This window comes from Chaetodon auriga, chromosome 2 (assembly GCF_051107435.1).
Source record: "Chaetodon auriga isolate fChaAug3 chromosome 2, fChaAug3.hap1, whole genome shotgun sequence".
Classification (NCBI taxonomy): domain Eukaryota; kingdom Metazoa; phylum Chordata; class Actinopteri; order Chaetodontiformes; family Chaetodontidae; genus Chaetodon; species Chaetodon auriga.
Genome location: NC_135075.1, coordinates 20513507 through 20538877, shown reverse-complemented (window position 1 = coordinate 20538877; position 25371 = coordinate 20513507). Strand labels below are relative to the sequence as shown.

Below are 25371 nucleotides of genomic sequence, written 5' to 3'. Positions count from 1 at the left end.
CATATTATGTAAAAACCCAGCAGTGCTTTCAGTGTCACATGGAGGAATCTGACTAAAGTATGGCAAACTTACAGGGGGACCGTCCTCTCCAGCATCTCCCTTCTCTCCAGGAGGCCCAGCAGAACCGCGGAGTCCAGGATCACCCTGTCTGCCTGGCGGTCCACCATCTCCCCTCACACCCTTGGGTCCATCTTTACCAGGAGGGCCGGCAGGACCAGCAGGTCCAGGATTACCCTAGAGGAGGATGACATGACACAAATGAAATTATAATACATGCCAGGTCTATGGTGTATTCTATTACGTCTGTGCATCCTTAAATAACTTTTATTAACACGTATGTCACATTAGCAGCCTCACAGGATCACACTTATTTGCGACACTTTCTTTTAGCATGTCTGTAAAAATATTCTCGGCAAACTACAACAACTCCCACAGTGTCAGACATGCTGGATTGGTGGTGCGTGGGTGCTGAAACAGAGGAAATGCTATACAGGTGCAAATTAATAAGAATTCTTAGGTGGCAATACATCAGGTGGCTTTTAGAAAACATCCTGTATCTGTTCTGCTGCACCTGGTACTTGCTTGTAAAAGATGAATCAAGCAAATGTTTCTTCTTCTTTCCCGTACCCCATTTCACATTTGGTGACTGAATAATGAAGGTAGTATCTCTGCAGTGTATAATAAAGGCTGACTTTATGCGTTCTAGAGGTTTATGTAAAAATATGGCACACTGCGATAATTACAATTTAAACATATCTAACAAAATCTGTGTCCTACATCTATTTATTATTCTGCGGTTATGGGCTCGGCCACGTGCTTGAAGAGCGTAGTTGTGAACTTACGTTGGGACCAGGGGGTCCAACACGGCCGGCGGCACCGGGGAAACCAGTAGCACCCTGAAAGAGAAAGATTAAGTCAGACAAAGGCAAAAATAATGCAATAAAATGATGGTTTCTACACGTACTAGTGGGAGACAAAAAGAAAAGAAGAAATGAACTGAAAAAGGAGGTCACTTACAGGAGGTCCCTGAGCACCACGAGCACCTTTAGGTCCAGAAACACCTGTAGGACCCTGGAACAGAACGCACACTGTTACATTACTATCTGACATTTATTTTGTGTTTTATAAATGACAGTATGAACTCATGTAAAACACAAAAGGCTCTAATCTGTTTGGATCAGAGGCGGCTTCGTCTGCCTCAGCTACTTTTTATTCTGCCTGCTGCGTCACAATCTGTGACAAGGACAGCTTTCATTCTGGCTTGATGGTAACTCCAACACAAATGTTGGAATGTTTGAGAATAAAAGAGGAATTTTCTGCAGATTTGTGCAGAGATAACACCTTTCTTTTCTCATAAAAAGACTGCCAATCAGTGGTTGTCTTGCCGCTTTATAGTGTTTTTGATTATGAGAGAAAACATCACTCGGCTGTAAACACCCAAGGTCCCTCATTATTTAGGGCTTAGGCAGAACCACAAAAAATGACTGTTTGCTTCGGCAACTGTGTAACAAAGTCTAGAGAGACACCCACTGCAGGTCCAGGGGCACCAGAGGGTCCTTGGGGTCCAGGGGCCCCGGCGTCACCCTTCTGTCCAGACTCTCCCTGCTCTCCTTTGATTCCAGGCTGACCGTCAGCACCCTGAGAGAGAAAGACGGAAACAGCTGAATGAATGAAACATGTCACCTATCAGCACAACAAATGTTTAGAATGAGCGATTTGTTGAAAATCGGCTAAAAAAAAAAAGTGGTTTAAAGGGGTACTCCACTGACTTTACACATAAAGATCACTTTACTAGTTAATGATTCATAGTAATCACTCTGTGAAAGCCGCGTTGCAAACTAGAGGTTGGAGGATTTAGCAGGAAGGGAGAGCTAAATGCAAAGATGCTCAAGAATTGCCTTACGGGAAATGTAGCATCCAGCATTTCAGAGCCTGACATATACTCTGAACAAAAACCCAGACTATCTTATCCTCTGATGCTGCTTCAATTATTTGTATGTGCCTCTTCTGAGCATCACATCTGAGAGCCCATCAGCTAACCTCTGATGACGGTTTAGCCTCTGGGAGCAACAGCCAATGTCTCGGGGCTCTCGGTGCAGCCCGGGGATTACAGATATCCAGGCCAAGACTTCCTCTTCTGTGTGTTGGTCATTGCTTATAGTCCAATTAACAACTTGAGACGTGAGAATGGAGAGAATGCCCAATTTTTATAAACGGATATCTTCCTATATAAAATGCTAAATCGTCAATGTGTGTTGTGAGATTGCATTTTGGCTAAAGCGTTTCGCCTCTTTCACTCTCCACATGGACTGTTTACCTGCATGCAACCAAAGCCTGCTCAAATGAGATCGGTCAATGCTACTTGGACTACAAACAGACTACAAACAGAAATTTTAATGTTTCCAATACCAACATCACACTGAAGGTTTAACCTGTCAGATATAAACAAAAGGAACCTTTAAATCTCTGAATCCAAATCTAACTTTTGTAATTTTTAGCTCTCATAGATGAAAAACGGAATAAAACACACTCAAGCTAACTTTAACACACTCAGGGTTTTTCTGATAAAGCCATGCTTGGTCTGGAACAACCAGTAGCTCCTGGTGGCTAATGTTAGCAATGCCTTGATAGGTGCAGTTTCGATAGGTGCAGTTAAGTCAGTTCTCATAGCAGCAGCAAGTGCTGTTTATTATAGAAGAAATGCACTTTTAAAAGTGTAAACTCGGCTTTAAAAATATTTCATGAGAGCAGCTGATGTTTTATGTAGCATCCATGTGTATTTCAGTCCCCGTGGAAACGAGGTGGGATGTTACAGACTGTGAGCTGTGAACCAAAAATGATTTAGACACCTTGTAGTGTTATTCATCCTGACATAAATTCAATAATTAATCATCAGCAACCTGGAGGAAAAAAAGTCTGATAAATTGTGTTGCCACAAAATTATTGATGAAAATCCTTTTGGAAGGATGCAGCTTATTAAAAACATTTATTTGATGTTTGCCCCGAGTCTTTGGGAGGGACTAAGTGGATGAGTGATACGAAGACTTCTGACTGTCTACACACTAATTTTTCTCCCAAGACTAATACACTGAGGAGACAGGGCCTAAGTCGAGATGAAAAATGATTCAGAGAGGCCTAAAACGGAGGTAAAAGACAATTCGATCGGAGCGTTTGCAGATAGCAGGAATAGAAAGGTCTGAAATAAGAAAAGCTGTCTGTCATCTCTCAGCTCACGACTCTCTTTGATGAAAGAAAAATCAATTAGAGCTTTAGTCTCATTTTCCAGGAAACAAAACACACGGTATGTTTTTTTATCTAGAGAATAAAATCACCATGTTTTGCCTGAAAATTGATGTGATTATTATCAAGGTGTTGAGGTTATCTGTTGTAGATCTACTGTGCTTTAATCCAATAATGAAATATTACATCTTTTATGTTCAATATTGACTGAAGGTTGAGTTTAAAATTTCACTAACGAGTTTTTAAAAGAGCTAACTTGAACTATTTACATACTTTACCTTCTGGGTTGACTGTGAATTTACCTTAATATACCTTATTATATATTTCTAATATTACATCTAAATTTATTTGTTCATTATATCGTGCATTGTTATCTAACTAGTAACTAATGTTATCAAATAAATGGAGTAAAAAGCACAATATTTGCCTCCTCAAAGGAGTTGGAGTAAAAGTAGCAGAAAATGGAAATACTCAAGTTATACCTTTGTAAATAATTATAATTGTACTTATATGCACACTGAGTTATTTATCTGTAAAATTCACTCAGTTATTATAAACTGAATAGAAAAGTAAACTTCAGTACACTGTACTTGTACTGGAACATGTCTGTAGCGCCACAGATTACGTCCTGATGTCTAGTGTGTGGTCCTGGGGTCATGCTCTTCAGACTTCTGAAGTGCTAAGAGCTGGTCAGTGTTGTTACTGTTACTTACAGGAGGTCCAGCAAATCCAGCAGGCCCAGGAGGTCCAGTCTCACCCCTGTCACCCTGAAAAAGGACAAGCAACAGAACGTCAGAGGTTAGTTCAGACTGCAGTGCTGACTGATCTGATAAAAGCTTCGATTCTTCAACACAGACAACGCGTATTCAAAGTTGGGATGCTGGAATCGACGTTGGACCAGCTTACAGCTACTGTCTTTAATCTCACAAAATGATTGGCTCTAAAGCAAAAAATGCGACACTTACAGGAGCACCGCGGGTACCAGGAGCTCCAGAAGGACCAGCAGGACCAGATTCACCCTGCGGGGAAACAGAGTAGCATCAGCAACACACACTGAGCTATGAACAGTGGGTTCAGATAGACAGACACAGACGGCAGCCTTTAAATTCAACTCAACACTACCAGAATGAAAACTACGAGAAGAAAAGATTACAGTGCTGGCTTGCCAGTAACTATATTTACTCATTATAAATAACTAAAATAATGATATGCACTCACCTTCTCGCCGTTGGGACCACCAGGACCAGGAGGACCAATGGGACCAGTGAGACCCTGCGACAGGAAACAGGAAGAGAATGTTAAGATTAGCAAAAGCTTGAAATCAGCTCCCGTTTTCGTAAGATTTAAAGGATCGAACATTTGGCTTCTGCCATATTCAACACCGACAATTAGCGCTGATGCAAAACAAAACGGATGACAATCACTCACTCGAGCACCGTCTTTGCCAGAAGCACCTTCAGGTCCTTTCTCTCCAATGTCACCCTATGAGGATAAAAAAAAAAAAAATACAAGTCAGTCACCTGACAGAGGTGCACGAACAAAATTTAAAATCAAGTAGATCAAATTCTACATATGAAACGTATAAATATTCAGCCGTCGACACTTTGTTCCCATGGTGGCTTACTCTGTCTCCTTTGGGTCCAGGAATGCCGGCAGATCCTCTCTCTCCAGGCATGCCCTGCAGGCCGGGGGGTCCCTGAGCTCCAGCAGCACCAGCAGGTCCGATGGCTCCCTGTAATGGAGCAGAAATGCATGAAGAGGAGGCTATGCGGAGACAGCAACCGACACAGACAGGAAATGCACTTCAGGGTCATTGTATACTGAATAACTGAGTGTGAGCACCAGATGTGTCAAGCCGTTCTTATCCACAGCCGAGACTTTTGTGAGCGTGTTCTGTTACTTTCAGGCTGCCTTTGAAGAGACTTTGTGTTTATTTATACATGTGTCAGAAACACAAAAAGTGGTGCTGTCACGCTCACATTTGTCTCGGCATGCTCTGTTCAGGGTTAAGAAAAGGACCGTAACGCTGCGAGAAACTCATCAGTTCAGCGTTATTCCCCCGACGCAGGTTGTTCTCTTGCTGTATTAAAATAAAGTTTGACCAACTTTAAAATGTAGAAAAAACATTCACTAACAAAGAGCATGGCAAAAAGATCTGGATTTAGAACAGCTTAATGCTTATTATGGATGAAGGAGAGCAGAGATGATGAAGGATGATATATTAGGATGAGGGTCAAGGGGTGAGGCGAAGGGAGGATGTAGGGAAGGAAGGATGAAGGTAGAGGGATGACAGAGCAGGGGAAGAAGGGTGAGGGATGAGGTCGACTGGCGCTAGACAGAAAATATCTCGGTAAAACTTTACGATAAGGTGGGACGACGACTAACGATTATTTTCATCGTCCATTAATCTGTCAATAAAATTCTCCATTAGTCAGTTATTTGTTTGGTCCATCAGTGTTTCCCAAAGTGGAGGAATAAAGAAGGCAGAAAATATTCACATTTTAATATTTTTTTTCTTGAAATATTAAGCAAATCAATTAATGGATCATCAGAAGTAGTAGTAACTGAATAATCCTTCATTACTTCATGATTATGACAAGCAGCTGTGAACTCTCAGTATAAAGGCTTTATTACCTAATGATCCATTAGTATAGTATGTCTCAGTCTGTTCTCTCGTGACTCATCATTATCTATGATATAGTCCTCAAATCAGTTATTAATTAATGAATAAAGATGAAGCATTCCTCACTCGTTCTTTAGTATTTACTGTACTGTAAAGTAGTATCTCAAAATCCATGTTCTTTTGATTGTGGGTCCACCTTTAATTCTGTCTCTAAAGTAGAAACGGGAGTTTTATCATGACTATATTTCTGCTGCGAATATCAAAGCTTAGATAATGGAGGCAAATGCAGACTTTGATTTCCTTCTTTTAAGTGGCTCCACCAGGCCCACTCCTGGTCAAAAGTTCTCGGGCTTATCAGCAGCGCTTTCCGCTGCAGTCTGCGAGATCAGACACCGACTGCTGCTGCCTATCTGCAGTCATTAAGCTGTAACCACGGGGCTCACGCCGCCTCGACGTCGGCTGTGAATCATTCAAATGCTGTTTTTACTGAAGAGGGCAGATGTAGAATTTATTCCTCGCAGCAAATCCTTCTGCATCTTCCCCCGAATGGAGCCTCCACAAAATGTCTGCTCATACCTCCTCCATCACCATCACACTCATGTCAGCTCGCTAATCCTCATCCGCTCTATCTGCTCCTGTCTGACCTTAAGGGGAGAAAACCTCTGAACTGGGATTAAAATCTGACCGGATAACAATCCAAAAGTAAGAATTGCGGCCGCTTTGAGCTCTTCCTTCACTCACAGTGAAGTTGTGACAAATTACTGCAGCTGGCTGGAGGTCTGATGGCTGATAAACGAACGACTGTGTCCTGTAGCTTGATTGGAAAACACTCTGAGCTACCACTTGTTTTCCTTAAAAATACCCTCTTTTTATGGATTTATTAAATGTAGGATTTGAACGCAGGAAAAGATCCTGGCAATCATGCAGTCTTCCATTCAAATGGTAAATATACAGCTTTTCCACAACAGTGTTTTATAAGAGAGGAGAGCCAAAAAATGAATAAACAAACCCACAAAAACTGGTTTTGTTTGTCTTCTGTACATATATGGACACGTCATATGGTGATATAATGTTTATATCCAGATGTGTGTGTACAGTGTGAATGCTTGTATGTACATATGTATGTGACTGTGCAGGTTTATGTAGATTTCTTATTTTCTTCTCATTAAAAGAATTTAGAAAATAAATTAAACCCTCTTTTTTGTGGGGCATTTTTCCGCCTTCATCAGGGCTTTGACCGTAGAGAGATGACAGGAAATGAGGGTGACAGATGGGGACCAACAGTCAACAAAGACCTTGGCTGGGAACTGCTGCCTTAAACCACCAGGGCACCCCAAAATAATACGCTTATAAAACATGATGTTTGCCTTTGGGAAGACAGAGCAGAGGTGCTGTTTCACACAGTAAATGGCGTACAGACTGTCATCTACAGACTGAATTGATCATAAGACGATATGATCTGGGTGACTTACCACCTCCAGTGAGTAACATTTGGGGGAAAACACTGAATGAAGTCACACAGCTCAACTCGCAAACCCCTGAGGTGATTATTATTTATCACATGCTCACATGAACGTGTTGCTGCTGCTGTATGTGATAAGGATGTCTTCGAAAACATCTCACCTCAGGCGATAGTAACTTGAAACCCTGTCTCTTCCTGGTTTTTGACCAGATGCTGGACTCACCTTGGGTCCATCAGTTCCAGGAGTTCCGGGCAGACCTCGAGGTCCCTGCAGACCCTGAGGGCCGGCAGCTCCTCTCTCTCCGGGGAAACCACGCTCTCCCTGAACGGCGACACAGCGACAATCAGCGGCGTGTCTGACAATCAGTCAATCAAACAAGGAGTGACGTTTAATACAGCCTGTCGACTTACTCTGGGTCCAGTAGCACCAGCAGCTCCAGCCTCTCCAGGGACACCCTGTCAGGAGAAAACAAGGAGAAAATAATTACTACTACTACTACTACTACTACTACTACTACTACTACTACTGCTACTAATTATATACTATATTCTTTTAGGATCTCTTCCCTTCAAGTCTTTGATGAAACAATGCTCGTTTTTCTAATGATTTTATGTGACTTTATAAGCCTTATATCACCAAACAAATGTGCACTCACCTGGTCTCCAGGCTTGCCTCCCTCACCAGGGGGGCCAGGGGGTCCGGGTAGACCCTGAGGAACGCAGAAACAAACAAATAGAGTCAGAAATGAAAAACAAAAACATAACAAATTCATGCACAGCAATACATCAGCACAATGTTGCTTAATATTCATGTAGCAACACAATTACAAGCACACTCACAGCCATAAGAAGAGAAACAGCTGCTTTCATTCATCAGCTGTAACAGGTGATTTCAGGTAAAGGTTTGAGCAGACTCACCTGGAAACCTGAGGGACCAGGCTGTCCTTGCTCTCCTCTCTCTCCAGCGGGGCCCTAAACAGATAATTAATGAACACAATCAACTTCTATCATCGTCTAGACGTCAGGAATATCACACAGGACTCTGATGTTCAGGATGGGTTTTGTCCATTTATGGACATTTAGGGATAACTTCAGGTTAAACTGGCTTTAGTTTGGTCAGCGCGCTCAGACACAAACTTCAAAACAAGTCCGTGAGTCAGTGATGCCGTCCTGCAATGTCCAGGCATTTGTGTCAAGGACTATTTTTTCTTTAAGACAGAGCTATCGTCAAGGCAGTCTGGGACACAGAGATACTGAAGGTTGCTTCTAAGTACAGACTGAGTAAAAGGGGAAGATAGTATCAGTGTTGAAGCTATATGGAGTGGGATGGGGGAGATAGAGATACGTACAGCAGGGCCGGGGGGTCCAGCGGGGCCGGTTTCTCCATCTTTGCCAGGCAGACCCTGAGGAGAGGAAGTAGGAGGGAGGAGGAGCAGACAAATAGATAGATATCAACAGTTAAGCCAAAGGTGATGCTATTAACTAGATAGACATCTGATAGCTATAATTGAGCTTTTCAACATGCTGGAAGCTGAACTACAGAAATCACAGTAGATCAGTGGTGAGTCACAGTCCACAAGCACAGAAAAGAGGTTACATTTAATCATTTAATAGAATAATTACAAAAACACAGTCAACGTTACTTAATTTCGGACTATTTCATGATTTACATGAACATGCATGTTTTGAAAACAGTGTCAATCAGAGGATGGTGGTACGATGAAAACATGATGCTTAATCACGGCACATGTAAGATCCAAGTTCAGTGACTGCAGGAAGTTATTCAAAGCAGAAAAGGAGATAAACTCACTCTCAGACCAGGAGCTCCACCCAGTCCTTTCTCACCAGACTTGCCACTCTCACCCTAATCACAACAGAAACAAAATGCGGCGGTTAGTCACAGGGCCGTGGCTGATTGGCTCGGTCCTGCATCTATTTCTGGGGGAGAGAGGGTGAACGAGGTGGTGCATGTCAAATGGTGTGAAATTGTTCAGCAGCACTCCAGTTGTTGTTGGGCGTGTCGTTTCTGTTCTTGATTCAGGGACTTCTTTTTGTTCTTTTTTTTTTTAGAAAGGACAAATAAAACAACAAAGACAACAGAGCAAGTTTTACGGGTCCAAAATAAGTGATGCTGACACAGTTGAACATATAGAAAACAGTTAATTCATTTGTTAATTTCTTATATGTATAATTACTCACAGTTGCTCCTTTGGGTCCAGGGAATCCCATGACACCGGGCTGTCCACGGGCTCCCTGAGGGCCTGGGGGTCCTGGGCGACCGTCCTCACCAGGAGCTCCCTGGTCAAGTCAAATAAGAATCAAGTCTGTCAATCTAAGCAACATCCAGTAAAAAGTTGGGTCTGATAAACAACAGCAGAAATGTATAATCACACTTGGATTTAGACTGGAAATGAGGGATGCGGAGGAGTAACCGCTCAAAGGATCTGGGCAGAATTGGGTTTGGAGGTTTGGGATTGGGGTCTTGCAGAGAAATATCCAGCATGACCCAAGGACATGCAACAGTTACTCAATCTGTAGAAACTTTAATTGCCTCTAAATAAATAAGCCCCTCAGGGATAAACTAGGAAAGCCAGGAAGCAAAGAAATAACAGATGAAATAGACCATCAATCATTATCAGTCTGACCAGATGCCAGTTCTTCAGTCAGCCAGTCTTAATCTGTCAGTAAACCATCATGTTTTAATGAAACACAGTCCCTGGACGGCAAAGGTGCAAACATGAAGTTCACATAGCCGACATAAAAACATTAAATATGAGAAAACGTGTAATCACAGCGCAGCACAAGTTTACCTGAAGGTGTGTGGTTGCACTGTATGATGCATGAATGGCAGCGGCTAAATAGTCTATAAGAGGAGTCAATCTAATGAAAATATCTCAGTGAGGAGTTTTATTGGACTTTCCAGCCAGTTAAGAGATGGATTAGACCAAAAACAACGCATGAAGAGATAAAATAGGAGCCTGTTCAGCAAACTGCGGCCATGAAGTAGAGAAAATGCCAGAGCTCTGAACTGAACGTCGAAGACTTTGTCACTCTAAAGCAAAGCAAAGACGCACTGGGGATGGGCCTGGTGCATAATGGGTGGAGAAGTCTCCCGCAATTCAATTTGATGAAACCACTTATGAGTCATTACATGATGAGAGAGCAGATTTAGCAAAATTACAAGTCTCTAATTGCTCGTTCCACATGTGATATATATATATATAAAAAACAACCAACAACACACAGCCGCTCATGCTGAGTGAGGATAGATGCTGTGTGATTAGCTTTATTGATTTACAGGGACGCAAAAAAAAACACATTACGGCAGAAAAAAGCGCACTTACAGAGGGTCCAACTTTGCCTTGAGGGCCGGCGTCACCAGGGCGTCCAGTCAGGCCCTGACAGAGGAGGAGAGCAGAGACAGATGTAACCCAGATGAGTCATCAGACATCTATATGCAGACATGTACTCAGAAAGGTGGGAACATATGGTACTGTGGGAAAGTGAATTTACACCTTCTGACTGGCCCTGCGTGCAACAAGCAACAGTTCAACACCTACTGATGGAAATGATGAAGACCTAAATCATGAATGAGAGTGCACTTCAGGTTCAAGTCTACTTCCTCTGTGGTGGTATTAACCACTTGTGTTGCTGTTGGGAAATAAAATCGCTCCACACTTAAGCACAAATGCTTTCCAGTGAAAACCATGTATCTCCAAAAACTGGTGACTTTTCCAGATAAAACGAGGGATTAAAGGGTAATTCCACCATTTTCGAACATAAAGGTCAGTGTCTTCCCCATGGCGAGCGCCACATTTTGTGAAAACAGTTGTATAATGTTTTCTGTGGCTCTGGAGGAGCTTTGCCAAGCGTTATCTCAGCTTGGGTTTAGAGATTTTAAACTGTTAAAGGGAAACACCACCTATTTTAAACATAAAAGTCTGTTTACAGGTCTTGGGGAGTACCACTGCTGGATGTGCGAAGAAAGTTATATAAAGACGTTTGTGGCTCCAGAGGAAGCTGTGCAGGGTCTGATAAACTGTGAAACTTGAGTCAGCATCAGTTGGAGCTGAAGATGACAAGTTTAAAATAAAAAAATAAAAAAATATCCAGCCCGCTCCTCATCTCTGCGTGAGGTTAGCAGCTTGAGGCTACAGTAGTTGCTGCTAGCAACTACTACCTGAATCCTGGGCAGTTGCATTGCATTGTAGGTAATCTATGCACTAGGTTTTGACAAGGGAGAAGAATATGCGGAATAAAGAAGATGACGGCTGCAATTCAATACCCAATATGTCAAATCTAGTATCCCCATAACACCACGATGTTCTACTGTATTCAGCCCCAGTTTGCAGAATGCAAGCCACCAAACTTATTTGGCTCTTCTGACCCTCAATCCTCTGCACAGCGGTCACATCGAATGAGATGCTTTTTTCTTTTGTCTTCAGATTTCACGCTACCGACTGCGAGGAAGAGTATCAAAGTTCACGGCGCAATGTTATGATGAAGTAGAACATCCCTGTTGTATGCATGCTGCGGTGTGTACTGCACTGTGCAAGAGCAGCTGTAGTACATACTAAGAGTAGAGAGAAAAAGGATGTAGCTCAGATCTCTGGTTATGCTGCATTGAATTTGATCCTTTTTTTTTTTAAAAATGTCCATTGTTACTTCAACAATGTAATAGTGCAATGCCTCTCTTTTAACAGGAAGCTAATACTGCATACTTGAAAGATGACGGTGTTTATCTGGCAGGTAGTATTTAGTGGAAAAGTGCAGTTGGTTGCATTGTGGTGACTGTGGGCTCCGGTGTTTCTGGATCTTGACCCACACAAGGGACTAAGACTCGGGATACCCAGGCCACTGCTGAATCAGCTCTGACTCTGAAGCTCTTTCTAAATCACTGGAGCACCTCTTTAAGTGTTCCCTTATGAGATGAGATAAGAAAATGTTCATCCTTCTTAGGCTAAATGAACCATTTAAAAACTCACTGGATCTAAAAATCATGGGTTATTTCCTAATTTTTGCATGTTTTACATCATATTTCTACAGGTCATCGACATCCAGATTCATGTGTATTACAGGTAAGGGAAGTGCTTACTCTGGCACCAGGCAGACCAGACTCTCCAGGACGGCCGGGGTCACCGTTGGCACCTTTGGGACCACTGGCACCAGCAGGTCCACGCTCACCAGGGGCTCCCTGTGTTAGGAGAAAGAGAGAACAAAACCGGGGTCGGTCACTCAGTCGATCACTAAGGAGGCGGCACTTCAACTCTCAAAGCACAGAGGAAATAAGTTTCTCTTTTAATAGTGTGAAGGAGTTTCATTGACCTGCTGCAGGTGAGGAGATTAAACTCTGACAGATTCATTTCGGGATAAATTTAATTGTGCTGGGAGATGATGTTAAATGAGATTCTAGCTTTGCAGATGAGGAACAGGTAGGTCACTAGTGCGTGACGGGTTTCTGGGCTATGCTGCCATCTTGTGGCCATACGGTGGAGTTGCATGCATCACTGCTGCCTGCACATGAGCTTCAGATGTCGTGATGGAGAAACAGAAGTGCTGATGAATTTCACTCTTTGCTCTTCACTGGAAATTTATCATGTCCGTCATTAACTCGCCAGTTAAGGCGCTGATCTGAGTTCAGTCTCATTACCCGCCTCATCAAACACATTATATCAAGACGGTACACCGCTTTGAGCAATTTAGCTTGATTCAAGAATTATTATGAGTTAATGGGGTGAAAAATGATCTTTCAGAGATGTCATAGGGGATGACCGAGTCAATAAAATGCTCGGTGAAATGACATTTTTTATTTATCTGTTGGAGAAAAAAAATTAACAACACATCAGTGACACAATGTAAAAAGAACACTGTAGATTATATGACTATAACTGGCACAAATCATAATTTCTTGGTCTCTAGCTCTTTGAGAAATGCTGTCAGACCAGGTATTCCATGTATACATCTATACTAAAGATTACCAGATACCAGACATGAACTAAATTAATATGGCCTTTCAGAGTTTATTTTATTGTCGCACTTTAATGTTGATAAAGCACATTCATTGAAACATTATTTTCCAGTTGTCTGTCGTATCAGAATCAGAAATTGCTTTATTGCCAGGCATGATTTTACACATACGAGGAATTTGTTGTGGTGAAGTTGGTGCAGACACATCTACTAAAAATGAAAGTACAAAATATAACAATATAAATATATATACACAAGTCTGTTTTTTGTTTGTTTGTAAGTGAAGCAGTTTGAGGGGAAGTTGTTCCCCTGAGTGAAGCAGTTTGAGGGGAAGTTGTTCCCCTGAGTGCTGATAAACAATCTCACTGTTAAATTACAGCTAAATTGAAAGCTTCAAGGGGAGGCGGCGCAATCCATGGCAGAAAATATTTTACAAATTAAATAATCTTACAGCTCATGGCAGTCTTTATGAGACAGAACAGCATTAAACGGTATTAAAAAGTGTGGAAGTGGATTCATTTTTTGGCGAGCAGGAGAATCTATACGGGCCAGTTTGAAGCCCAGAGAGCGCTGAGTGCTGTTCTGCAGAGACTGACAATGTGAGACATGTTTGTAAGTCTGTCTGTAAACTACAGTCACCAGAGTAGTGAGAGCTGTTTCTTCTCCACAGCTGAATTCAAAGGTTACAGAGTCAAACTGTGTAAAATTAAATCAGAATCAGTGGTAATATATTTGTAAGCAGTATGAGTCCTACGGTATGTGACAACACTGCGAATATGTGATTCATGAATGTTATTGCAATAAGAATAACGATCGTTGTTAACAGCAATGTTCAAATGCGATGTGAAGATGGAATCCGTTAATTCAGTTTCACAGATTTACTGACTGTTGATGCATCGCCTGCATAAATTTCTCTATCTCTACTCTTCCTCTGCCAGATCTGCATCCTCCAAAAGCATCCACCTTCATTTCCTCTTTCAGAGCAGACTTTCTGTTCCTACAGCAGTAATAAAGCCATTTCTCAGGAAGGAGTGTAACTGTTGACAGGTGATACTCACCTTGGGACCAGCCAGACCATCTTGACCAGGGAAACCACGGTTGCCAGGGGCTCCCTATACAGAAAACAGAGTCAGGGTTATAAGAATAACAACAAGGTAGTGGTCCTTGAACAGGTCCCCAGGTGGCACCAAACAAAATAAGGAACAGTTGAATTTTATTAAAATTTAATTGTATTTGCAATTATCCTCATTAAAAATGTAAACAGTTCCAATTTCACCAATATTATCCCTAAATGTGTAATATAAGCACACACACTGAATCAGCTGTGTCTTTTAAGAGCTCTATAACATGTCCTCAACCATTAGATGCTACTCACTCTCTCTCCTGGTGGTCCAAGGGGTCCAGCAGCACCAGGCTCGCCTCGGGGTCCTCTCTTTCCTTCTTCTCCTTGTGGGCCAGGAGCTCCCTGAAGACCAGCTGGTCCCTGGAGAACACAGACAATGTTATCAAAAATAGAGAAATTAATTATAAACTGGCGACTGTAACGATTTCTCATGAATGAAGGAAACTGCTTTTGGCACCAGGAAGAACTTCTCACACAACACGAGGAACCTTCAGAAGTCTGTTCAGATCATTTCATGTGAAGTGTCAGATCAGCTGATTTCAAAGTCAACTGATCTTCAAAGTGATTGCCATTCACATTTATTATCATCATTTGGCTAGATACTGTGTTTACAGTAGATTAGCAATGTTTGGATTTAGTTGACTGGGTGAGAAATCAGGGAACACAGAGACGAGTAAAAGAAAATAAAACTCACAATTTCTCCTTTGGGTCCAGCCTCTCCCTTGAACCCTGGAATACCTGGGTCTCCCTAGACAATCATGGACAGATGGACAGACACAGAAAAGAGAGAGTGAGAGAAAAAGCAGCAGGTCATTATCATCTTTTCTGTGCATTGGAACATGAAATTAATGATTAATGAATGAACGACATAGTGAGGACATACAGATGTTCCTTTGGGCCCAAGAGGTCCAGTTGCTCCCTGAGGCCCGGGAGGTCCACGAGGTCCAGGGAAACCAGGAGCACCAGCGATACCAGGAGCACCCTGCAGAGAACGAAGGAGAGACAGAAACATGTGGTCAGTCATAGTGAATTCTCCTCCTTGCTTGATGAAGACAGCATAAGATAACAGCTGCCATGTTTACTTAAAACTGACTGACTTATTGAAAGAAGAAAAGTTTCATCTCAAGTTTTTAAGATGCAGTCTGTAGTTTGGTGACCTTTTCTAATCTGCTGCTGCACAACAGTTAAATGGGAAAACACACAGTGAGTGGGTGGAAGTTTGAAATACAGACAAGTAAGAGTTTTATACTTACAGCTGATCCTTTGGATCCGGGGATACCATCAGTACCAGGGTTTCCCTGCAGAGAAAACAAGACAAAGTGAGTGAGTGTCACAGGTGGTCCTGATTCAGTTAGTCAGTTCTGTCAGTACATTAACAAGTTAATATACCACACTTTTCCTTTGAAATGAGTGCTTATAGCATCACTTACAGAAGCGCCAGAAGGTCCAGGTGATCCAGGAGTGCCAGACTCTCCACGGGGTCCCTGAGCACCCTCAGGTCCACGAGCTCCCGTAGGGCCAGCTTCTCCCTGAAAAGAGGTGACATGAAATTGACATGTAAGCAAAGATCTTGGGACGTTTAAGTAAACATAACAGTTGGCAATCAGCTAAAATAAAACAGAAAAATACGACAGAAAACAAACAACAAAGTAACAAGGTCCTTTGAAGATCTAGGGTCTAATTAACTGTGACAAGACATCTTTAACAGCACAGACAACAGAAGAGCAGCCCAAGAAAAAAACACTTAAACTGATTAAAAAAAAAAGGAGCACAAAACTAAACCTGAGAGCGCATGAATAAGTATTTACTGTCTTCTTAGAAGTATTTGTTAATTGTTGTTCTTGTTTGTTTATTGTCTGTGTAATTTCATGGAAAGTGCTTTGTGTCATCTTTTGCAAAGCGCTATACAAATGAAGGTCTTATTGTTATTATTATGCGTTTTACTTTCTAGTTATTTTCTTGGGCTAAACTTAGCTAAGTTAGGGACATAACTAGTAGCCATCACGTTGATTAACGTTGTTAACTAGCCCTTATATTAACCGGACCTTGTGTCTGCTCCGCTCCGTGGAGTGGACGCGTATGCTGGCTATTATGCTAAGCTAGCTCAGTTTTGCAATGGACACACTCTACAGAGTTTTCATTTTTCTTCGATTTGAAATGATCCCAAACTTTGAACAACTTTGGCCATTACTCTGCCCTGTTTTCTCTCTTCGCTCCCAGGTATTTGCTCACTCTCTCTCCATTTTGTAATCAGCGCCACTAACTTATGTTCCTCCTGCGTGTGCCACAGCGACAATCATCCGTGTGAAACACGATGAGCTGTGTGTTTCTGGCAGAAAGCCCTGCGCTGAAGGAAAAGTTCCTCCCTAATCCAGTAACTCGAGGAATCGTTTCAGCCAAAGTCGACAAGGAAACAAACTTCCTCACAGCACCTGTGACTGAGTGAAACAGCGTGTCCTGTCTGTGTTGACAGTTTAGGGACGCTGCAACTTTGACCAAATGACTTATCTGACCATCCATGGAGATGCCAGAGATGTGTACTCCACTTCACCAGTGAGTCAATCCACATACTGTGGTTCCCAGAATCAACATGCCCAACTTCACCGCCGAAATAAACTTGTTTACAGCCTGGTGCAAAAAACGGCTTTGGTCTCTGTAGCTAATTTCCCCGTTTCACTGTACATGGTGTGAATTTTTATATAACTCACTTGTTTAACTTATATTAATCTTCAATTTTTCTCCAGAATGACTCAACGCACTTTTAATAACGAGTTTAATCCTTGTGTTGCTGAGCTAATTTTTTATAAAGCTTTTATTTTGCACAGTGATTAAAATCTTTTGGGGACTCCGGGCAGGATAAAATGGTCCATTCATGACAACGTCTGGCCCAGCGCGTGTCCCTGGTGAACGAACGACACGTGCAGTCTTTGCAGGTAACAAGCGTCAGTCCTAAGAGCTAAACAGAGTGTTTCCGTGACTACAGCAGTAAACAAACATGGCGTCTATGGAGCCATGTGCACTGTTGTAACAGACGAGGGGAGAAGGAAAGAGGACAGACTGATTGACATGGAAATGTGCAGCTAAAGCTTCGTCAGCCAAACACGAGGGGTCATCTTTCATTTGTTGCTACAGCGCCTGCTAGCTGCAAGGCTCAGACTGAAGCTCGCGCCTGCACTGCATCCAATTTTCAGGTGACACACTCCAGAACAAAACCAGTGAAGGCGATCTGATCCTAAACATCACATCCCTGTTGTTTGGCATGCATTGATTATTATTTCCCTGTAACAGCTTGATAGGAGACTGCGTGGCTTTTGTCACACAGAATCTAATAAAGTCACATAAACATTTTCTTCACACACAACAGAGACATGTTTCAACTCAAAAGTGTGACATCCTGCTTTTTTTCTTCATACAATAATTACATCTAAATTGTGCTTATCTATGGTTTATGATGCTGCTGCTCTGAGGTCAGAGCGTAGTCACCACATATTGACTCTATATTCTATTCATCTAATAAATCTGTCATCATGTTTTCTGGCTGAATTTGAGAAAAAAACAGGACACAAATCATTGCGCAGAAACACATTTTTGTGGTACGCCGCTGAAATGAGAGTTTCACGCTTATAAAACAGTAGCACTTAGATGAAAAAAATAATTTTGACTGCTGTTACAGAGTGTTTTATCCAAAGCCAGGTGCATAATGTTTTGCAGACCGTCGTGTTCAGGATAAAAATAGGACTTGGGCCACCATTCAGAGGAACGGTGGACACGAGCCAGAGATTTTACCACACTGGTGGTATGCAGCATGCTGGTGAATGGAATTCCTTTGCTATTGCTGCAGCTTTGTAGACCTTGCAGGCTCAATAGTATGACATAATAGAGTTTGTGTTTGTGAAAAATGGTGATGTAGTGCGTTGAATTTTTCTTTTCCCGAAGCCTGTACTGTCAAAGCCAACATTTCACTGGCTCTGAAACTAAAGTGGGACAAAGGGAGGAACATCTGCTCGTATTTTTTTTAAAGTTATGGAAAAAATTCTCAGCATTTTAGAGGCGATCGCTTGGCTGGTGCTGAAAAACACACCCGCCGAGGCTCGAGTGGAGCTGGGCGAAAGTCACCTCTGTTAGATCTTTTCAGTTCGGGAGCACGGTTTATTCAGCTGAGGTTCGGATAACTGTGTTGTTTTTGTCTAACTAGCTTTTTTATTGTGTTAGTCTTGGGTCCTTTTTAACTGCAAAGCCTTGCTCACGGGGCTCAGAGAGGAAAACGAGGCTGCATTTCACGAGCTGTCAGGCAAGCTACAGCACAATAACGTTTTTTCAAGTTCCTCGCCATGGGACACTTCAGGGAATATTATAATGTTCACACAGGTCCACAGACTCTCCTGCAGACAAAGAAAGTGTTTATTGGTATAAGTTGAGACGACGCGCACACACAGGCGCACATTTTCCATCTTGAGCCGAGTGTGCCTTGATTACTTCAAGGGAAACTCCTGGTTTTTGTTAAGAGATACTCCACTTGCAATTCCTAAAAGATTTTCCCAAACTATCAAGGGGCTCAAAGAAGAAAGCAAACCACCAGCGCTGGGCCCTCGAGCACAGAGCAGAGCCTGTCTGCCGTGCAGGAGGAATAAATCAGATGCAAAGCAGGGAGAGGCAAGAAGAGAAAGACAGTGAGAGGGAGAATAGCACTTTGAAAAAACCCCCCTCCTCCCTAATTTTCCACACAGATGGAGGCTTAAAGCACTTTTCAATGCAGAGCAGCTTTCTCCGGTTTCACTAAAGCATTTCAACTTGTCCTCACAAAATCCTCCCTGAGCTGAGTGCTGCCATTTTCTTACATATTAACTTTTTTATTGGATTCAAGAAAGCCTTGTTCTAACGACACCGAATTGACAAAACCCACGTCCATGCACCTGCTACGCGCACAACTTGTTTGTGCAGAGTAAAAGTCCACAGTAAGTAGGACAGAAGTCAGCTTTCTCATAGAAAAGACGGGACAGACACAAGACAGAGCCCCTTACTCTAACTCACAGAATAAACACAACAAAGGTGAAGATGAAGAGGAAGTTGGGGTATGACTTAGGTAACTTGTGACTTACCTTCGCACCAGGAGAGCCAGGGAAGCCTGGAGCTCCAGAAGGACCGACAGGGCCCTACAGGGAGGAGAACACAGTGTGTTGGCTCAGCTGTTCATCACACACATCCAGGTGTAGAGACTCCTATCACGCTGCAGACCGGGCTGTGTGTGGTGTAGGGTTGCAGTGGTATACTCGTTCATGATACACACTGTGGTCTGAGAACTGATGGCTGTCATACCACATAACATCTGGCTTATCCACGATATTGAATTCCACCATACTGGAGTTATTGAATTAGTCAGGAGATAATATTTTGTGATATTATAATAAAGAGTCTGTTTAACCAGAAAAACCTTCTGTCTTCATTTCTTTAAGGGTCATTTTAACTGATAATATTAATAATGATAATAAATGTGTGATACCATGAAAATCTCATACCGTTGCAACCCTCAAGTGTGTGGAGATGGATTTCCTCTACAGTGTTTCTTACTCAAAAAAAAAAAAGAAGATCAAAATGAGTTAAAAGAGACAAAAAATAAAGATGCTTACTGGAGGACCAGCAGGACCGGGCAAGCCATCGTTACCACGAGCTCCCTGAAAGAACAGTACATCATCAGCACATGACAACATGAGATTAACACATTGAGGTTAACCTCTCTGGATTACAGTGCACTGATCAGCCAATGAAAGGAACATCTTTGAACATGCTCCCTAACTCAGGCACTAACAAATCAAAGTGAGCATCCAGTGCCTCTGTATCCAGTTTTAGACAGAAGGATGTCACTCACAGCAACTCCACTGGGTCCAGGACGGCCTCTCTCGCCAGGCAAACCACGAGGTCCCTGTGTGGGTGAGGGAGACCAGAGGAAAGCTGAGTGATCAGTTTCCCATTATAAGTGGCTTTTTATATATCTGTATTTGTTTTCACGTGCTGCTGGTGTGATCTGCAGTGTTACACACCATCGGTCCGGGTGCGCCGTTCTCTCCGGGAGCACCAGCCTCACCCTGAAGAAGAGGGAAACATGTAGCTGAGAGTAAGCCGAGACTCTTCTGTCATTATACAGTCTATGCAAACTAACTACCAATGAAAAATGAACTTGTGCCAAAAGTTACCGTCAACATGGAGAGATGTACAGAACATGAACTCACAGCGAAGTGGTGTCTTAATTACCTGGAAAGCAGCAGCTACACACACAGAATGAAACCCACCTTAGATCCAACAGCTCCAGTCTCTCCCTTTGAACCATCAAGACCTGGATAACCCTATAAAGAAAGATGGTGCACAGTGAAGAACCCGATGACCAGAACACAAGCAATAACTTCATTTTCCTGGAAATCATTAACGGAAAGCAAACACACTCACTCTGTGTCCCTTGATGCCAGGCAGCCCAGGAGTTCCTGGGAATCCACGAGCTCCCTGTCATGCAACAGGGAAGACGATGCGGGAGGTTAATATACAGCGGAGTGACAGACGGTGAGGCTAAACAGAAGCTAAAATGATTTGGGACAGATTACATCAGGCCAGCAGTTTTCTCCAACATTAAAAGGTTTGAGATTTGGAGCAGTTATTTCCATTAGGTTGATATCATCTATTGAAAAGTTAAAAGCAGTTTTGGCTCCAAATACTACTGCTCACATGGGATCTTTAAGCTCTAATTCTTGGCTTGACATGATAAATGACTCCATCTGAAGCTTATAACATCATTTTAGTTGAAGTAATTTACATTTGAACTTTCTAATGAAAATCCAGAAGCGCTCTGTCTGTATGGTAATCCATCATTACTGTCAGTTATGGTTGTTTAATGACAAATTGAGTTGATTATTCTGAAGTGACAGCATCACTATAACTGTATCTGAAGTCTGTTATACCAAATCAGATTACTTACAGCCAAAGACTCTACTTCAGTGTGTCAGCTGCAATTAGAGACTTATTTCTTACAGCTTATTACACCTTATTACCAGGCTGGCTGCTGACCACCGGAGGCACAAACAAAACAAAACCTTTTAAAAGAGACTCAGAGCTCAAAAACAGAATGAATCAACAGCCACAGAAATCTCACCTGAGGCCCAGAAGGTCCACGCTCGCCTGATTTTCCAGGCTTGCCAGCCTCACCCTAAAGCACAAACAGAGAGGAGGAGTCAAAATGTGATTAAGAGTGTGCAGATCCACGACTTTTCACGCAAGCACTCCTTTTAAAATGTAAAATGTGCTACTGTGGATTTAATGGAGTGGTGTGTGTGTGTGTGTGTGTGTGTGTGTGTGTGTGTGTGTGTGTGTGAGAGAGAGAGAGAGAGAGAGAGAGAGAGAGCACTACTAGTGGACACGTTGTGATATGTCATGTCTGCTGCCATCATGTGGCCAAAAGTGGGAATTACATATAGGTTGCTGAAGAAAACAACATGAAGTATTTCATCTTACGCATAATGCTGAGAGACATTATAGTAAGTAATTTGGGAGTAATCTGAGTGATACAGTGTGATACATAATTTAATGAATGTTGTAAAAGCCTAAGTGTATGGCAGTAATACATGATGTGTCTCACAGTACTTCAAAGTTGCTGTGTTAGCTTAGCCCAGAATAGCTAAGTCTATGAACTGTGTTTGAAACAGTACAAACAGTACAATAATATTAACATTCTGCATTCTCTATGGTATCATAGCAGTAATAATACCAAACAAAAAATATCAGACACTGTAGAAAAGACCGACAAACAAGAGGCTGAAAATAACCAACAATGACCAGCAGTGAGACTGCAGCAGAGCAGGAAACGAGCATAGCTTAGCTGAGTTTGTAAAAAAATAGCAGCTAAATCAATTTACAATGGAGACACTGTAATTTATACTTCAGAATAGTATCATTAAACACATATCAGTAAATAAAAATTTGTGGAAAAATGTGTCTGGAATGGGAAAATTGATAGTCAGACTAATTCACCTGTGATAATCATTACACTGTAACACAGTGTAACAAGTGGAGTCAGAGCAGCCTACAACAGAATTTATTTCTCTTTTTGGTTGTCTTTAGATCAAATCTGAAGGCCACTCAGCAGAGATGTTGATATTTTACAGAACACACCCAGAACAGGTGATACAGGACAGTAATTAAGCTTCATTACGTATCAGCTTTGTCAGAGTTCCTCTTGTTGGAAATGTGCTTACAGTTTTGTAAAGTTATGACGGACACACTTACATCATCTCCGGGTTTTCCAGGGGGTCCAGGAGGGCCACGGGGACCCATGGGGCCCTATTAATAAAAAAGAAAACAAGCAAAGGTGAGACACAGCTTCCATTAATGACCAACAGAGGGCGACGTTACGAACTTTAACAGCTGTTCTGTGTCAGTTTACAACCAGCTGCCAAATCTGACACATGACTTTCATTATCATTTCAACTCTATAAGTGAACTTTGCTTTGTAATTCATGCAAATTTGTTTGTATCAAAGCACATAAAAGGAATTATTTGTGAACAGTAACGACTATATGACGACTACTGATCACAGTATTTTTCAAAGAGATGACGATTAGCAGGATTTACGGGCAGGACGAGGTCAAAAAGATGGAACAAATACTCGAGCATCCTCGTCCAAAATCCTTTGTGCAAAGTTCAGTGTTTCCATCTTTTTTCTTTCCATCTGCCACTTTCCTTTTCAGCTTTCTCACTTCGTGCGTGTTAATATATCTATTGGTTCTGTCAATGTTTTTCCATCTACATGACCTCTCTCCATTTTTCTCTGTCAGTCTGTCTCCTGACAAAGCAGATGGTACAAGAGATGAAAAACACTCTGAAGTGCTCAGTAAAAGAGATGTTATACCGAGCATACTTTTAGATTTTTCCTTATCTTAATAGCTAATTAAAGGCATCTTGGTCGTTTTATGCTCAGATGGAAAACACTGTGGTTGACAAGTTGTGATTTCAAAGGCTAAACTGATCTCCGGCCTTCACAAACACTTGGCCAACATCGTGACCCTTCTGCATCTGTCAAGTCATTTTCTGGAAGGAAGCTTGATTTTAATCGCACATAATGATGCACTGGAACACCTTTGAAAGAGAGGGCACCTCAGGGGCTGCACATCTGAACTCCACAGGAGCAGATTAACACAGCAGAGGGGAGGCCCTGCACTGTCTACCTGCTGAGGGAACGGGAAGGACAGGGGAGGGAGGGAGGGCTGGTTTCTGGAAGCCTCCTCGGAGGTAGGTCAGGATGGAAACTACAGGAGGGGTGTGTATGGGAAGAGAGGGGGTAGAGCCGGGAAAACTTAAAGTAGGGTCTTCTATCTGGCAGGGAATTATCGAAGGAGAAATGAGGAGAGGTACAGCAAAGAGTGGAAGCTGTCAGTGAGACGCCGGCTAACGATGGAAAAGAAAATCATGAGAAAACTGCAAATCCGCTCCTGACAATGTACAACAGAAGTCAGTACGACAGCCTGTTCAGGACCCTGCTTTGGTTCGCTGGGTTTGAGACACTGTGAGCGTCGACTGAGGAGGGCTGTAAATGTTGAAACAGAAGGAGGTGGCAGGTCGAAGAGAGCGGGGTATAGAGGTTAGCAGTGAGCACAGAGAGGTTAGGAAGGAATGTGGTACAGCGACAGCGCCGACAGCAGTGGCTGGAAACTGACATGAGAAAAAAGGAGACAAGGTTTATGAGCAAGAATTCATAATAAACCATGTGTGAGCTGAGGGAGGGACTACGGCGGGACCCTTACAGATTGTCCGGGCTCTCCAGCCTCTCCTGGGTTGCCTTGGAAACCTTGTGGGCCCTGGGATGTAGAAAGAAGAAAGAGGCCGTTAGATGAGAGTGAAACTTTTTTTATACGAAAAAAGAAACCAACTATTCTTATAATCAAATTACCTTTAATGTTTTTTTTTATTTAAAGCAAAAATGCTTTAAAAATGTTGGTCACATTCTGAATATGTCATTAGGGGCTTTAGGAAATCACGATGGGCATTTTTTCTTACTAATTTCTGATATTTTATAGACCAAACAAGCAATAAATAATCAAACATCTTTGGTTAGCTGCTGCCATGAACAGTTACATACTGGATATATTACCGACTGTTGGTTGAATATAAACCTTCAGCCAAACACTCTTGCAGCAGTTTTAAGTAAAACTACACCAAAACTACTTCTTTATAATACATTGGTCTAAACTGCAGCTCCTCAAAATGACACCACTTCCCAGTTTGAATCCCCTCTAAAGTAAAATACGCGTCTCTCCAAATGTGGGCTCAGGGTGAGTAAAACCATCAAGCTGAGGCACGTCAGCTGGCATTGCCTACGACTTAACAGCTTCACTCAGGAGGCTGGGAGGCCTGAAAGGGCTACAGGTGGAGCTTGATTGCGGGCAGCAGCAGAAAAAGGCGGGGTGTGTTTGTGGAGGTCTGAGCCCATAGGCTCTGTGAACAGTAAACTGACAGGTGTTCTGCAGCTCGCTCGGGTTGTGGCATAGGAAAAAGCCTCGGAGCCTGCAGCTGTGAGACAAAAGTATTTTCCGTGTGGCGCGACCTTCCTCCAGAAAGCAGCTCGTGGTTAAAACAGAGCCGTGTGTAAACATTGATGTCTATCCGCCTGTGGCATCCCCGCCTCATTGCCTTTTTGGGGTCATTATTGTTATTAAATACAGTTGGAGGAAGTAGACGATGTGGAATATGTACACACAGCATCAAGCTCATTGCAATTATGAGATTTAGCCTGCAGCCTGCGACCGAGCACAGGATCTCGTCTACAGGTGCACTCGGCTTGTGTGCTGCCTGGAGGTACTTACAGGTGATCCGGAGGGGCCAGGTGGTCCTCTGGGACCCATAGGGCCCTGAGGGGAAGAGACAAGAGACACAAGATCAGGCTGATGACAAAAAAATCTGTTGTTTTTTTTTTAACCA

The 25371-nt window shown here is 42.5% G+C and overlaps 1 protein-coding gene across 2 annotated transcripts in view; it reads right to left on the bottom strand.

Annotated features, from left to right (window-relative positions):
* col2a1b (collagen, type II, alpha 1b) overlaps positions 1–25371 on the bottom strand; it is a 49166-nt gene that overhangs the window by 11544 nt on the left and 12251 nt on the right. For both annotated transcript variants that reach the window (XM_076739890.1, XM_076739898.1), the window contains 34 exons: positions 25257–25301; positions 24198–24251; positions 22684–22737; positions 21554–21607; positions 20857–20910; positions 20703–20756; positions 20454–20498; positions 20282–20335; positions 20043–20087; positions 19515–19568; positions 15846–15944; positions 15669–15713; positions 15299–15397; positions 15110–15163; positions 14668–14775; positions 14351–14404; positions 12421–12519; positions 10670–10723; positions 9525–9623; positions 9136–9189; positions 8675–8728; positions 8244–8297; positions 7982–8035; positions 7737–7781; positions 7549–7647; positions 4865–4972; positions 4669–4722; positions 4459–4512; positions 4206–4259; positions 3954–4007; positions 1531–1638; positions 1018–1071; positions 843–896; positions 73–234 (listed from right to left, as the gene is read on the bottom strand). In XM_076739890.1, coding sequence (XP_076596005.1) covers positions 73–234; positions 843–896; positions 1018–1071; positions 1531–1638; positions 3954–4007; positions 4206–4259; positions 4459–4512; positions 4669–4722; positions 4865–4972; positions 7549–7647; positions 7737–7781; positions 7982–8035; positions 8244–8297; positions 8675–8728; positions 9136–9189; positions 9525–9623; positions 10670–10723; positions 12421–12519; positions 14351–14404; positions 14668–14775; positions 15110–15163; positions 15299–15397; positions 15669–15713; positions 15846–15944; positions 19515–19568; positions 20043–20087; positions 20282–20335; positions 20454–20498; positions 20703–20756; positions 20857–20910; positions 21554–21607; positions 22684–22737; positions 24198–24251; positions 25257–25301 — 2286 coding nt within the window. The remainder of the gene's footprint in view (positions 1–72; positions 235–842; positions 897–1017; positions 1072–1530; positions 1639–3953; positions 4008–4205; positions 4260–4458; positions 4513–4668; positions 4723–4864; positions 4973–7548; positions 7648–7736; positions 7782–7981; positions 8036–8243; positions 8298–8674; positions 8729–9135; positions 9190–9524; positions 9624–10669; positions 10724–12420; positions 12520–14350; positions 14405–14667; positions 14776–15109; positions 15164–15298; positions 15398–15668; positions 15714–15845; positions 15945–19514; positions 19569–20042; positions 20088–20281; positions 20336–20453; positions 20499–20702; positions 20757–20856; positions 20911–21553; positions 21608–22683; positions 22738–24197; positions 24252–25256; positions 25302–25371) is intronic.